The sequence below is a fragment of the Moschus berezovskii genome, chromosome 11 (genome assembly GCF_049115385.1).
Source record: "Moschus berezovskii isolate FMDL1 chromosome 11, NW_MosBer_1.0, whole genome shotgun sequence".
Classification (NCBI taxonomy): Eukaryota; Metazoa; Chordata; class Mammalia; order Artiodactyla; family Moschidae; genus Moschus; species Moschus berezovskii.
The window spans coordinates 47,482,108-47,496,550 of NC_142470.1; the positions used below are offsets into that span (position 1 = coordinate 47,482,108).

Sequence of the window (14,443 nt, forward strand, 5' to 3'; positions counted from 1 at the left end):
CAATTTAATGTTCTCACCAAAACTTTTTTTGTGTATATTTAGAGTTTATTATAGCTTGTTTTATAGGTGTCTGGATTTTAAATATGCAAATCAGTAAATGCTAATTTATATTCTAAGAATAACTACATCATGGTACTAAGCGTGCTGTTTTCTTTTTCCATAACAATTACATTCATTTCATTTGTAGGACTAGAAATGAATTAAATTTGTAGGATTTAATTGAGGACACACAGTTTCTCAAGAGTGCGCTTATTTGCGTTCCTCATTAGAGGAAGCTATTGAAGCTGCTGCTGCTGCTAAGTCATTTCAGTCGTGTCCGACTCTGTGCGACCCCACTGATGGCAGCCCACCAGGCTCCCCCGTCTCTGGGATTCTCCAGGCAAGAACACTGGAGTGGGTTGCCATTTCCTTCTCCAATGTGTGAAAGTGAAGTTGCTCAGTCGTGTCCGACCCTTAGCGACCCCACGGACTGCAGCCTACCAGGCTCCTCTATAGGTGGTTAAAAATCAACTGTTCATTCTTCCCATAATTACTGAACATCCCCAACTCTTAAGATGATTTTAAGTCCACAGAGGTGCATCGTACCCATTAGTCTAATAATGGAGATAAGGTTAAAGAGTACATACCAAGGGCACTATGAAAATTAAGAGGTAGGATAGTTTTTTCAGTTGATGGTATTATAGAATAAGAATACGGTGTATGAAACTCTGCTTTGAAGAATCTGAACCTGCAGAGACAAAATAGGAAAGGATTAACATAAATGGTTTAATCAACACAAAGGTAAGAAAGTATTGGTTGTATTCAAAAAAAAGCAAAGTCTATCTGGCTAAAACAAAAGTATGTGAAGAAGAGTAATGAGAACTTAATTCTTCAACAGCTGTTTGAATGTCTACTCTGTCAGGCATTGTGCTAGGCACGGGGGATATAGCAGTGAACAAGATAGTCATGGTTTCTGTCCTCACAACTAACAGGTTAAGTCACATGAGTACATTGTTCAGATTATATACTGTCACAGATTCTAGGTTATGAATTTTCACCTGTGAATTGTGAGTAGTGTATAGGCTATGGGGAACTGATTTGACAAGATTAGGAAGACGATGCATTGGTGTACAATGAAATAGAAAGAAACCAAGGGTTTCATTAGCTAGTACAGTTAAAGGAATCGAAAGATTTAACAAGCCAGTATGATTAAAGGAATTTTACCTTTGGAGTTCTTTTACCTCTTTTAGATCTACCATTTTACTGCTGCTATTTTAGACCTACTATGACTGACAGCAGTTTCACTATTGTCTTTCATAGAAACTCTGGAAAGTTAAAGCAGTAGCCTGTTCTCCCCAGTCTTCCTATTGTTACTGCTGCTTTGTAATCTTTGAAACTTGCAGTCTTAGAAATGTGTACTTAGAGCAAACAGTAAATCACCACCCCCTCCCCCGTAAAAATCTAATTAAATAAATTATTTGTTCAAAGTAAAATGTAAACACAAAATATCAGACTCTGAGAGTGAGGACTGTTCTGTGCTTTAAAAGAGCTGAATGGGGGACTTTGACTTGTAGGTAGAAAGCAAATACGTTTGCTTTGTGCACATATGCACATTCATAGTCTGAGTCTGAAAACATGTCATAGAGGATGAGTGGTACTGTTTTGTGGCTCCATAAAGTTAAAGTGGAATGAAGTTTTTCATTTTTTTAAATCACTTGTAGTCTTTCAACACACTGCACATGATGTATCATGAAGCCACAGCTTGCCATGTGACTGGAGACTTAGTAGAACTTCTGTCAATATTCCTTTCAGTTTTGAAGTCTACACGCCCATATCTTCAGAGAAAAGGTTTGCTTAATCCTCCTTACTTTTATTAGTTCAACAATTAAAGAGTGAAATAAGACTTTTTAAACCACATGCTTCAGAGAATTTGTCTTTACAAGGCTGATGTTAGCTAACCATTAGGAAAATGTTTGTGACCTCCTGATGTAAAGGTGGAATGTTCTTGTTTATTTTCTTTATTCGTTCCTAAAAAATAGGCAAGCATGCTAGTGGCTGATTCATGTTGATGTATGGCAGGAACCAGCACAATATTGTAAAGCAATTATCCTTCAATAAAATATTAAAAAAAAAAAAAGATTTAGGAGACTGGAAAATATTTCCAGGCACAGCAACAACATGAGTATTTGTGAAGGTTCTCCAGCTGGAAACTTCCATGGCTTAGATTAAATCATTTATTTTCAAGAGAAATAACTATAAAACAATTACCTCTTGTGTCCCTGTAAAATCATGTAAACTTTGAAATATATGTAAATTTCTAGAGAATGGGACATAGAATCACTAAAATATGTTTTAAGAAATCTAGCAAGTTTAACAATAGTAGCTATCTTATAAAAATAATCTTTAGCTTTCACTAAAGATGTTTATGTAATAAATTTGAATGTTTTATTACTGTTAGCATTCTGTAGTTTACAACAGAAAATAATTGTGAAGAAGTTTGACTTCAGATGGCATATTTACGTATGCTTTTGTGTTTGCAGACGTGAAGCAAGCGTTAATCCAGTGGCAGGAGCGAATTGAATTTGCCCATAAACTGTTAACTCTTCTTAATTCCTATAGCCCTCCAGAACTTAGAAATGCCTGTATAGGTAAGTTACCTGGAAAATAAACCTGTCTAAAAGCCTAATGGAAAAACATTTTTATGGGATCCTATGTGTGTATGTGTGTGTATGTAAGATGTAATGTTAGTTCTGTAGAGTTTGGAAGACATTTGTACTTTTTATGAGTGACTTGTACTGGCCAGAAGACTTCTTGAGAAAATAGAATTCTGTTTCTTAACATTTCAGTAATTAACTATGTCATCATAGGCCAGGTCACTTCATATTATCTGGGCATATTGACCTAAGGTTAGATCTCTTCCAGCTCTGAAATCTTCCGATCTATATAAACAGTGTAGAATCATGCAGATGTTTACAGATTAGAACTGACATTGTAAAGAGTTGGGGTGATTATTTCAGTGAGTCTTTTTGCCTAAAGATACTTCCTAGTAGCTGTTCTTGGACTTCGAGTATTTTAGCTTTTTATTAATTGCATATTTATAATAAAATGATAATTTATATCTATTAAAGGAAACCCTTGGTTTAAATTCATACTGCATTTTTTTTTACTGTCTTATAAGCCATTTAAGTCATCTTTAGAGACTGTAGCTACTTGTTTACAGTTTCTCAAAATGATAGATACATATGAGCAGTTAATCTTGGCAGGTTGCCTGATGTTCTGTAGAATTACTGGCCTGTACTGCTCCATCAGGAAGAGAGGGTAACTTCAAAGTTGATTAAGGATTCTCAGATCCAAAGAATTTCAAACCTTGGATTTCTAAACTGCTTTGGTTGATTTTATGAAGAAACATAATCACTGTTCATCAAATATTTCCTTCATTGTACTTGTCCCTGATGCTTATGTTTTAAACTTTGGATTCTTAATGATGCCCTGTTGTGGTTAATAACTCTGTGGATCCATTTTTGGTTAAGCATCAGACAGTTTGTCCTGGGGCTGAGAGCTCAGACAGTCTGAGACTCATTAAAACTTGTTAGCTGCTGCACTACCATCTGTTACCCCAGTAGGACTGGTGAATTTGCAGGTCCACACTGCAGTTTTTAATGCCCACATTGTGTTTTTATTTTCAGATGTCCTCAAGGAACTTGTGCTTTTGAGTCCCCATGACTTTCTTCATACTCTGGTTCCATTTCTACAGCACAACCATTGTACTTATCATCACAGTAATATACCAAGTATGTATCCATCTAGCACAGTACTTGAACATGGTTGGCATTTAATCTGTCTGCACACTGAAACATGGAGATTTATTTTTTCCATTTATTCTTATTGTACACTTTTAATGTCTTAGTGTCTCTTGGACCTTATTTCCCTTGTCGAGAAAATATCAAGCTAATAGGAGGGAAAAGCAATATTCGGCCTCCGCGCCCTGAACTCAATATGTGCCTCTTGCCCACAATGGTGGAAACCAGTAAGGTATGTTGGGATGCCAGGAAAACCATGTTTCTCTAGTACACAGTAATTTAGAACTTCCCCTCTGGCCATTATGAGTATATTAGATTTAAATGATCATTTTCTGGATCCTAAGGAGATTAGACTCATTTCGACTTTTTCCTGCTCTGAAATGTTGGTTGAATATTTGCAAAATCAATAATAAGCACAAGTAGTAAGTTTTTTTTTTGCCCCTCAAAAATATCCTAACAGAAATTCTCATTAGTATTTGTCACTAGGCTAAATTATAAATGGGTCATATATCTAAATCTGAAAGGTCAAGTTAGGTACTGACTACTGTTTATATTTCGCCATATAATCAATGACTTCTTTTATTGCCCTTTAATTATAATCCTTTGACCTAAGCCTAATTATCACTGATTGATGGATTTATCATCATTTGTAGCCTGATTCTGGTTCTCTAATACTTATTCTAAAATAGTGCTAATTCTAAATTATAGAGAGAAGGAACATCGACACAGGATAATTTATCTTAGTTCCAAGACTTCTCTAAACAATTTTTTCACTAATTTATCTTTCCTCATCCACTTTATTCACATTCTCTCTTGCCCACTATCTTTGGATCTTAAATGCATTTAAGAAGTTTGTATTAAATAAAATATTTAAAATAGTTAATACAGTAGAAACCATTTCAGAAATAATCTGAAATTTATTTCAAAAATCAAATTTAATTCACTTTTCTTGATGATATGTCTGTAGAACTCAAGTGTCACATTTTAAAATCCTACAGTAGTTTTACTTTATTAAAGTATATAGAAATAAGGGGTAATTTTAATTGATAGCATTTGCACACTGAAAATAAACTTGTGACAATTAAGATCTTAATAACATTAATAGAAACTTGGAATTTAAAACTAGGTTCTTATAGAATTTAAATATTTAATCAGCTTTTTAGTTAAATTTATTACATTTGCACAAAATATGCTCTTTAATTTATTATACAATTTAAGTGCAACCATTTTATCATCTTTAACCTTCAGGGCAAAGATGACGTTTATGATCGTATGCTGCTAGACTACTTCTTTTCTTATCATCAATTCATCCATCTATTATGCCGAGTTGCAATCAACTGTGAAAAATTTACTGAAACATTAGTTAAGCTGAGTAAGTATAAAAGATGAGCAGTAAATTCCACTGAATTATTTTAAGCCCCTAGCCATTTAGGAAGGGGAGGAAAAAAATGAGCCAATCCTTTTTTTCTTTTTTAAAGTGAATGTTGAAAAATATTAATTATTCTTGGGAACATTTTTATTTTTATTAAGAAAACACCAACTTACTGGTTTCCATTTAATAGTTCTGCCCAGAGTTTCAGCTGGCTTATAAAGGAGTGTGGAATAGGCTCATCACTTTTGTACATAGAAGCCCAAGTCCTCCTCCATCTGCCCAGCAAAATTTAAAAACCAAAAACTGCTCTGTTTAGGGAGGCAGGCTTAGAGAGATGGACTTCCCCAGCCCTGATCTTGAGGATAAGATAAGATCAGTGCCAGCTGTGCTTTGGAGCTGGAAACACCAAGAGCAAGCTAAGTGGACTTGCCAGGGTGAAGCAGAGGTGCATATATGAGTAAATTAGGAGGTAAGTGTCATAAAATAGAGGGATGAGTGAGAAGGGAAATTTGAAAAGGAAGATACGAGAAATAGAAAAAAAAAATTCAGTGAATTATAAAGGGGAAAACCTTGAATTATTTTTATGTAATATTGTCTCTCTGCGGATGCAGCTGAGAGCTCTTAGAAGACTACTCCCTTTGGGTGACTTTTTCTAGTTGATAAGTCTTTGTAAGAAATGTAGCCCTCCAGATGTCCCCTGTCTCAGGATCTCCAGAGTTCTCAGGCTCTGTGTGTCGTATGAGTCTATTACCTTTAGGGATGGCCCAGGATCCTCTCCAGTGTACCACAGTTTTTGTGTCGAGCATGGGTGGTGAAATACTCATGGAACCACCATCCAGGTAAAGAAGTAGAACATTACTGCACCCTGGAAGTTATCCTTTGTGCTCCTTCTCAGTCACAACCCCCTCCTTACTTTGGAAAAGGTTTTGATCCATTATAGATAGGGCCAAAGATGTGAATATACCTTAGGTTTGTTATCCAAGAAGGAAGTGGTAACAACTGTCAGGGATAATTTCTCTTCAGAAAAACAAGCTTATTGGTAAGTGCTTAGAATGTCTTCAGATTTGAAAGGGTGTTCCTTCCACCTGCTACCATTAGCTAGTTTTTTATATATGTGACTGAAGGTCGGGGAGTGGGCAGATGAGGATATGTTCATATCGGCCATTTCATGATTATATAATTGAGTTGTGGCACTTGGCTATAAAAAGCTGAAATCTAGCAGTGGCAACGATCAAATGTAGGGAAATACCCAGGAATTCTAAGACAGTCTTGCTCCCAGATAAGGAGGAAGACTTACAAAGATGTTAACCTCAAGAAAAGTTCTTAGTAATTGTGTCCATATGATTTATACCAAAAGTTATGTCAGGAGCTGTCTTATCTACTTGAAATAATGCAGGTTTCACCCTGTGAGACTGTCTTCCTCACTAACACAAATAGACAGTTCTGGGAAATTAAACATAGGAGAGGGAGGAAAAGAAAGGAGACATACCTAGCCATCCCCATTAGCTGATTCAACTTTCATCATATTTTATGCTCTTCATCACTTACACTCAGGAAGCACGTTTATGCTGGCTCACGGTGTTTAGTTCTCTAGATAGGATTGTTCTTTAGAATTTTCTAGCAGGATGGAAATATTCTCCAACTGCATCATCATCCACAGTATGATAGCCACTGACCGTGTGAAATATTCTCCAACTGCATCATCATCCACAGTATGATAGCCACATTGAGAACTTGAAATGTGATTAAGGAACTGAATTTTTTATTTTAACCAAATTAATTTTAAATAGCAGATGTGACTTGTGGCTACTGTATTGCATAGGACAGCTCTAGATATATATAAACCGAAACCTTTAATAAATTGAGCAGGAAAAGACATTTTTCATGGTTATATCTTAATGAAGAAAATTGGACATTATTTTGGATATGAAGGAAAAACAAAGAACTAAAAACATTGCTTTCCTTATGCTTCTTACAAATGGAGAGATTATGTCCCAGTCTTCTAGCTGAAATAACTGTTTCCAGGGAGAGGCAACTAGGAGAGAGCGTGAGAAAGCAAAGCCCACATTAACAACTGGGATGGGAAGCAAAGAGTTGATAAGGAGTTTTAATTGTATAGTTTCTTCAAGAAACTATATTTGGCAACAAGAGGGGAGGGTTGAAGTGCTGTTGAAGTGAGGACAGTCAGGCATGGGGATAGAAGAGGCAGAAAGTTGGGAGAGAATTCAGGGAATATAAACAAAGCTGCCAATTGCCAAGTGAAATAATACTAGTGTGTCTGAGACCGCAGTATTTTGATATGTAAAAATTTTATTCTTTTTTTTTTTAACATAAAAACAGCAAGGATGGGTTTATTTTCTCCTCTTTCTTACGTAAATAGGCTTCCCTGGTGGCTCAGAGGGAGGGTAAAGAATATGCCTGCAATGCTGGAGACCTGGGTTCTATCCCTCAGTCGGGAAGATCCTCTGGAGAAGGGCTTGGCAACCCATTACAGTATTATTGCCTGGAGAATCCCCATGGACAGAGAAGCCTGGCAGGCTACAGTCCGTGGGGTCGCAAAGGGTCAGACACAACTGAGAGACGAAGCACAGCAGCACCAATGTAAAGATCCTCCATATCCTCAGAAGGCCAACTGTGGATTGAAATTTCTACTGTAATCATTGTATTACCACTTTATATAAGGGTCTTAAGCATTGGGGGCTCCTGGAGCCAGTCCCCCATTAATACCCAAGGAATGACTAAACTAATGATTAAAACCATACAGTGCAGCTATGGAAACACATGGATGGAACAGCAGAAAAACAGCCCCAAAACAAACATAAGGATACACAGGATTTGGTAGATAATAAAGATTAGTCGAAAATGGGTAGTATTGAGATATTGGGTAGCTTTCTGGGAGAGGAGAGGCAAGATTTTAATACCATCTTTGCTTCTTAGATCAAAATACATCCTAGGAGGATTAAGTATTTAATTATGAAAAATAAAATCCTAGAAATATTAAATAAAAAACATAGGATCATATGAATACCATCTTGAGATTTGAAGGACCATTTAAGCAGGACACAAAACCCAGAAACAATAAATAAGAAATTGAAATTTTTGACTACATGAAAATTGAAAATACTACATGTTGAAAATGCCATGAATTGAATTAAAATACATACAGCTAATGAGTGAAATATTTGCCTTCTTATCAGATAAATGGCTAGGAATACCAGTATAGAGAGTTTTTAGGATTCAGTAAAATGGTAAAGAACATTAAAGAAAGTAAACAGTTATTTCTCCTCCCACCTTCCCAACTATGAGGTAAAGTTTGGATGATACTACAGTTTGGGCAAAGAGGAGATCTATTAATGGGGTTGGTTTGAAGAGGCAGTTTAGATTGTTTATGCCCTTTGCCCCAGCAATACCAGATCTGGGGATCTACCCTAAATCTCCTCATTGAATACATAGTAACATACATAGGAATGTTTATTTTAACTTGGTTTGTATTGGGTAAAACTGGAAAAAACCCAAATGTCTGTCAGTAGAAGCTTAGTTAAGTTCATTTGTATAGTATAGTCTTTAAAATGATAGGAAATAACTTTGTATCACATGAAAAAGCAAATTGGAAAATACAGAATATGACCACATTCTTATGAACGGGGGAAGATCAGTACATGTTAAAATAAAAAAGAGGATTATATTCTTAACTGTCTAAGGATAAAATTATGGGATGCTTTTATTTTCTAGGTTAAATATAAATTATTTGTAATGATCATGCATTGACCTTAAATTTGAGGAAAATTTTTTCCAAAACAGAAAATTGGTAATGCAAATCCTAATCATACCAAGTTTTTAGGTACCTTAGTAGTACACATGCAGATTAATAAGATATTCAAGTAAAATTAAACAAATCCCTAAGATTTCATAATTTTCACTTTTAGACACAAAGCAAAAATCACCTTGACATTAGTTTTTGAAAGCTTTCTTAATACTTTAATAAGTGAAAGGTGGTTTAAAATATTTTTTGCAAGTAACATGATATACCTAGAAAATCCATAATCTTCAAAGTTTCTAGAATTAATATAGTTGATGTAAGTAAACAGATTAAAATTCAAATTATGAAAGCACAACTGTTGACCATGTTTCAGCTTTTTTGATATCAAGGTGATACTGATTGGAGAAACAGCTCATTTAGCTGTTTCCCCAAAGACTTCTTAGGATGAATGTACTTGAAACAGGTGCCAGTCATTCAGAAGCCAGCTTTTATCCATCCAAGGGCAGATCCACCTATGTGAGGTCATACAGAATCATTACATTTAATAGACATATGTATAATTTAGGGGTTGGTTACCAGTCTGTTAATTTACAAAGAAGAATGAGCACAGCAATCTGAATGTTACATGGTAGGGCAAGCAGATTTTTTCCAGTAACCTGCATGGGCAGCCGAGTCAACAATAGTTTGCTTAGTGGGTATGAGGTCAGAAATAGGGGAATTAGAATAATCAAATGTGATATTCTCAGGCTAAGATGTCTTGATTCAGTCTTGCAGTGGAACATTAGCTGTGGGCTTCCATCCGTTGGCCAGAGCTCCCACTTCCCATGAGTAAAAGTATTTCATCCTCACAGCAACCATATGTATTACCATTTTACCTACAAAAGCTGTCTTTAAAAGATTTTTCTTTTAAATAACACACCAAACAGCTTCTACAGTATAAGGTGCCACTGAAATGGTAACCCACTCCAGTATTCTTGCCTGGAGAATCCCATAGACGGAGAAGCCTGGTAGGCTGCCGTCCACGGGGTTGCAAAGAGTCGGGCACGACTGAGCGACTTTACTACTACTGAGGAAAAAATTTGTTTGGAACAGCTTTTCATTTTTGAACATGGTTCCTTTGTGGGGTAAGGACCATTGTTAAGGATGCCCAAAGTCACAGGATTAAGAAAGATGAGTGATAATACCGGAACCAGTATGTTTTAGGTCTGCCCATCCTGTTTGCTGAGGTAAGGCTTGGAAACATGCCTGTGAATGCTGGTGATTGCATCTCCCTGTGCTTTGCGCCCAGTAAGTGAGATACCCCTATTGGAGGAGGAGTGTGTGGACTAGGATGGCATTGGCCTCTACCTTAATTAGTAGAGCCTAGACTTATCCTCAGTGCTTTGTGAAAATGCTGAAAAGAAACTGAACTCCTGCTTTGAAGGGATGGCCTTCCTTCCAAAGGTGCAGCTCAGTAGGGATTAGGTAGGATGTGAAAGAGGTGTCTTTAGCTCACTGTGGGTGGCAGTGTTTTCCAGAATGTAGTGTACAAGATGACACAGAGAAAATAATTTTTATGTTAAGAAATAGATCTTACTGTATTACAAAAGTAAATAATTCATACCAAATGCATGATTGTCCAGGATGTTACATTGCCTAGGACAAGGACAACATAGGATTAGCTTCTCTGAATGAATCTAAAGCACAGTTATCAAGTAAACAGAGAAGATGGACAGATATGAAAACAGTTATGAAAATTATACATGGATGACTAAAGCTTGGGAAACTGATTATTGAAAAGATGGTGGGCTTTAGACCGAGATAAGTCTGGGATAGATACAGCTGTATCACTCACTGGCTTTGGGGATGAAACTGAGCAGATTAGTGATTTCTCTGAGCTTCATTTCCTCATTCAAAACAGTGGGGAACATGAGGGTAACATAACACCTTCCAAAGTTGATGAGAAAATTAAATATGATTATTTGACATACCTAGCACAATAGATGTTAGTATGTTTATTCCATTCTTCACTTGTAAAATAAACATTTGAATCGGTATTATTTGAAAACAATCTTACATCATAGAAGGTCTCTGTGGGTTTTTTTTTGTTGTTGTTGTGGTAGTGCCAGCTTTTTAGTAGTTGTGGAAAACAGGAATAAAGTCTAGAGGATCTTAAATTGTAGTTAAAGCCTGCTTTCACAGAGGGTTTATATCAGGATAATCTCTAGTTCAGGGGTTGGCAGACTCTGCGAAGGGGCCAGAAAAAATGGGCCGTGGGCCTATTGCGAACCCCTGCTATACTTTTATGAATAAGTATAATGCTGAAATATGGGAACATAGGAACTTTCTTCTCTGTAGCCATCAGTGTTGATGACATGCCTTTGTTTGCTTCTGTGTATTGTGATGTTATGATTGGTAAATGCCTCCAATCCCAACCAGATTAGGTTAGGATAATGGAGAAAGGTGAGAGTTTCCTTGGGTCTTTAAAATGGAATTAATCTTGACAGGAAAATAAAAGAAGGTAGGCTTTTCCACAAAAGGGAGTCTAGGCATCCTTCGATGATCTTAAACTGAATGACTGATCTGGTTTTTCTAAGATTTTTTCAGACCCGTAGTCTAATACAGAGGTTGGCAAACAGTAACCTGTGTGCTGCCTGTTTTGTACAACCAGTGAGCTGCCTGCAAGCTAAGAAGTTTTTACAATTTTTAATTTTTTTCTTCCTGAGATTTTGAGTATGTTGTGATATACATGAAAATTACATGATACTCAAATTTCAGTGTCTTAAATAACGTTTTATTGAAAGACCAGCCACACCCATTCACTTAGTGCTGTCTGTGGAGCAGTTGCAACAGTTAAATAGCCTACCAAGACTAAAATACTGGTTATTCCCAAATTTTTGAAAGTTTGCTTTATGCCACTTCACTTTTATGAAATACCTATGTTAGTACCTCTTTTTGCTAACCAAAAGAAATGCAAAAGGGATTTTTGCTTTTATGGAAAAAGGTAAAATGCTTTTTCACTTTATGTTGTTTCAGCTTATGAAAGAAAGGTTTCATAATTGGGGAAAACCTGTAATTACTATTTAGCCCTGTATTGAAAATGTCTGCCAACTTCAGCTGTTTCTTGTAATTTTTTTAACTGTAGGAAGATAACTTGTATTATATTTCTCCTCAATGATTTCCCTGGGGGATGGGAGTGTTGGAGGATGGAAAATTTACTTATGACTGCCTGTGGCATTACAACTTTTGTGTTTTGAGAGAGGTGGGATAGCAGGGGCTCGGTGAACTAATTTCTTAAGGAAACATTTGATATTTGGAATAGTCAAGAGAAGGAAAAGTTAAAACCTTGGACGTTTCAAATAAGATGCTGACATACAGCAGCTAAGTGTGATCTACCCGAAGGGTCCTGGGGACGAGGCTAAGGGCTGTTAGAGCAGAATTTGCCTAAATCTACTACAAAGTCGTTCATCTTATCCATGGAGAAACAAGATAAAAAAGGAGAGAATGATGTGTTTGTGTTTCCTACTTCTTCACATCCTGTTTCAACTTGTACCCCCTACCCCCACTGCACTCTAGCAATTCCATGTAACAGAATCTAATATGCGGAGTGGTAACTTAACCCAAGAAAGCTTTGGAAACACTTGCAGTAAATTTTATTGTCCCAGATAAAGTTCTAATTCTCAAAAACCTGAATTGGTTTAAGTTGTCGACGGTCCTTCTAGGAATGAGATATGGGAGATAAATGAAGTCAAAGTATACTGAACTCTTAAAAATTATTTCACTGGTTAAAACATTGGAATGAATTCTTCCCCTTTAAATATTTTATGTTATTTCTAAAACATAGAAAGTATGCAGTTACGACTAGAAATAGCCATACTGTTGTACCTGCAGAGTTTAATATCTCAGTAGTGTAATTTATAATTATAACCTATTCTGGTTTCTTTTCAAACATTAGGTGTCCTAGTTGCCTATGAAGGTTTGCCACTTCATCTTGCACTGTTCCCCAAACTTTGGACTGAGCTATGCCAGACTCAGGTAAAGAAAATGAGTTTTAGATGACTTGGTGTTTCATCTCATTCAACCAGGTGATCAGTAATTTTAGGAACACTGGGTTGAAAACTGGCTAGAAATTTGGGGGTGTTTTCAAATCTTGGTGGGTAAGACACTGTTAATAGAAAAAATAACTATTAAGCAATGGATATCTAGTTGCCCTGTGAAATTTTCTTTTTCCATACATTTGTTATCACAAAGGATATTTCAGACAAGCTGTTTCTAGTTGAATTCCTCATTTAAAGGTCAATATAAATAGTTGTGGTGAAAGTCTGAGACAGGGGGCTATTAGGACAAGCATGTGCCACTTCTTGGTCTCCCTCACCTCTCCTATTTCTTCTCCTTGCCACCATTCCAAAACCTTGAACAAAAAATTTCAGCAGACTGTTCATTACCTCTCGCTTATCTGTTACCTCAGAGCAATTTCTGGAGTCTGGTGCACTTGTTTTCTTATCAGCAATCTCACTGAGAACAGGAAACACTGTACCCTTCCTATCTTAAGTCTAAAAGCCAACCCCTTAATGTGGGCACCTAAATAATGCTTGTTAAATTGTGGAGTAAGAATGGTGGGGAAAGAGGAGGAAATCAGATTGATTCTAAGGTTTGGCTCATCCTTGGATCAGGCACAAAGGACTCCACTCTTTAGACCCTGAAAAACTTCGTTTCTTGCCTGAGTGCATTTGCCTATTTCCAGAAGACGACGTGAGTTGATTAATTCCTTTGGCATGGACTTTTACCCACATTTAGCACCCAGAGTACTTTGAGTCTGGTCCAGCCTCCTGCCCAGGCTGTTGTATGCTGTATGCTCTCCTAATGGATACATGTCACATGGTACTTTATATAGTTGATTCTCTGCCTCCCTGTCCCAAACTGTAAATTTCACAAGTATAAAGACTACCTGAGTCATCTGTATTCCTAAAGAAATGTCATTTTGTTTTCTATACTAGGAATCTTTGATAGGCTAGTCATATGGCATAGTACATAGTAAACACACAGAAAACAACTTGCTGGTTGACTTCTGAGCTGAGTGATTTATTCAGTAAATTGGAACAGATATCTGCCGCCTCCCCCCCCCCCCCCCCCCCGCTTTTTTCATTCTTCTTGATTTTGGTGGTTGCTTTCTTTCGTTTCTGTGTTCTGCCACTGCCTGTCGCTTCCCTATTGCTTTAGCTGCTGCTGCACTGCACTACTCTCTTGGCTTTTTTCCCACAGAATTCATCACCACCCCCCAACTTCCCTTAGTCAAACCACCTCAAGCTTCCAAAGCCCCTAGCAGCCCTATAGAAAAAGCCATCTGTGCTGTGCAGGAATCATAGGCAGAGACTATTACTGGTAGAGTAAGACAGATTTTCCTGACACCCAAGGATCTGAAAACCTGGGTGCCAGTTGTACTTGACTCCTAATTTCTTGGGTTGGCCTTAAACAGTTTACTTACAAGTATATGCATGTACAGTATTATTTAAACCTTGTCCTATTTTTAAAAAATGATCCATTTTTCTTCCA

General features: G+C 36.8%; 1 protein-coding gene across 5 annotated transcripts in view; it reads left to right on the forward strand.

The window, feature by feature from the left end:
* The window catches only part of USP34 (ubiquitin specific peptidase 34), a 227,615-nt gene that overhangs the window by 209,884 nt on the left and 3,288 nt on the right, over positions 1 to 14,443 (forward strand). For 3 of the 5 annotated variants that reach the window (XM_055399249.2, XM_055399250.2, XM_055399251.2), the window contains 6 exons: positions 1,701 to 1,827; positions 2,520 to 2,627; positions 3,666 to 3,770; positions 3,887 to 4,011; positions 5,028 to 5,151; positions 12,846 to 12,925. In XM_055399249.2, the coding sequence (XP_055255224.2) occupies positions 1,701 to 1,827; positions 2,520 to 2,627; positions 3,666 to 3,770; positions 3,887 to 4,011; positions 5,028 to 5,151; positions 12,846 to 12,925 (669 nt within the window). The remainder of the gene's footprint in view (positions 1 to 1,700; positions 1,828 to 2,519; positions 2,628 to 3,665; positions 3,771 to 3,886; positions 4,012 to 5,027; positions 5,152 to 12,845; positions 12,926 to 14,443) is intronic. The other 2 variants (XR_016038579.1, XM_055399252.2) reach the window with 2 other exon arrangements.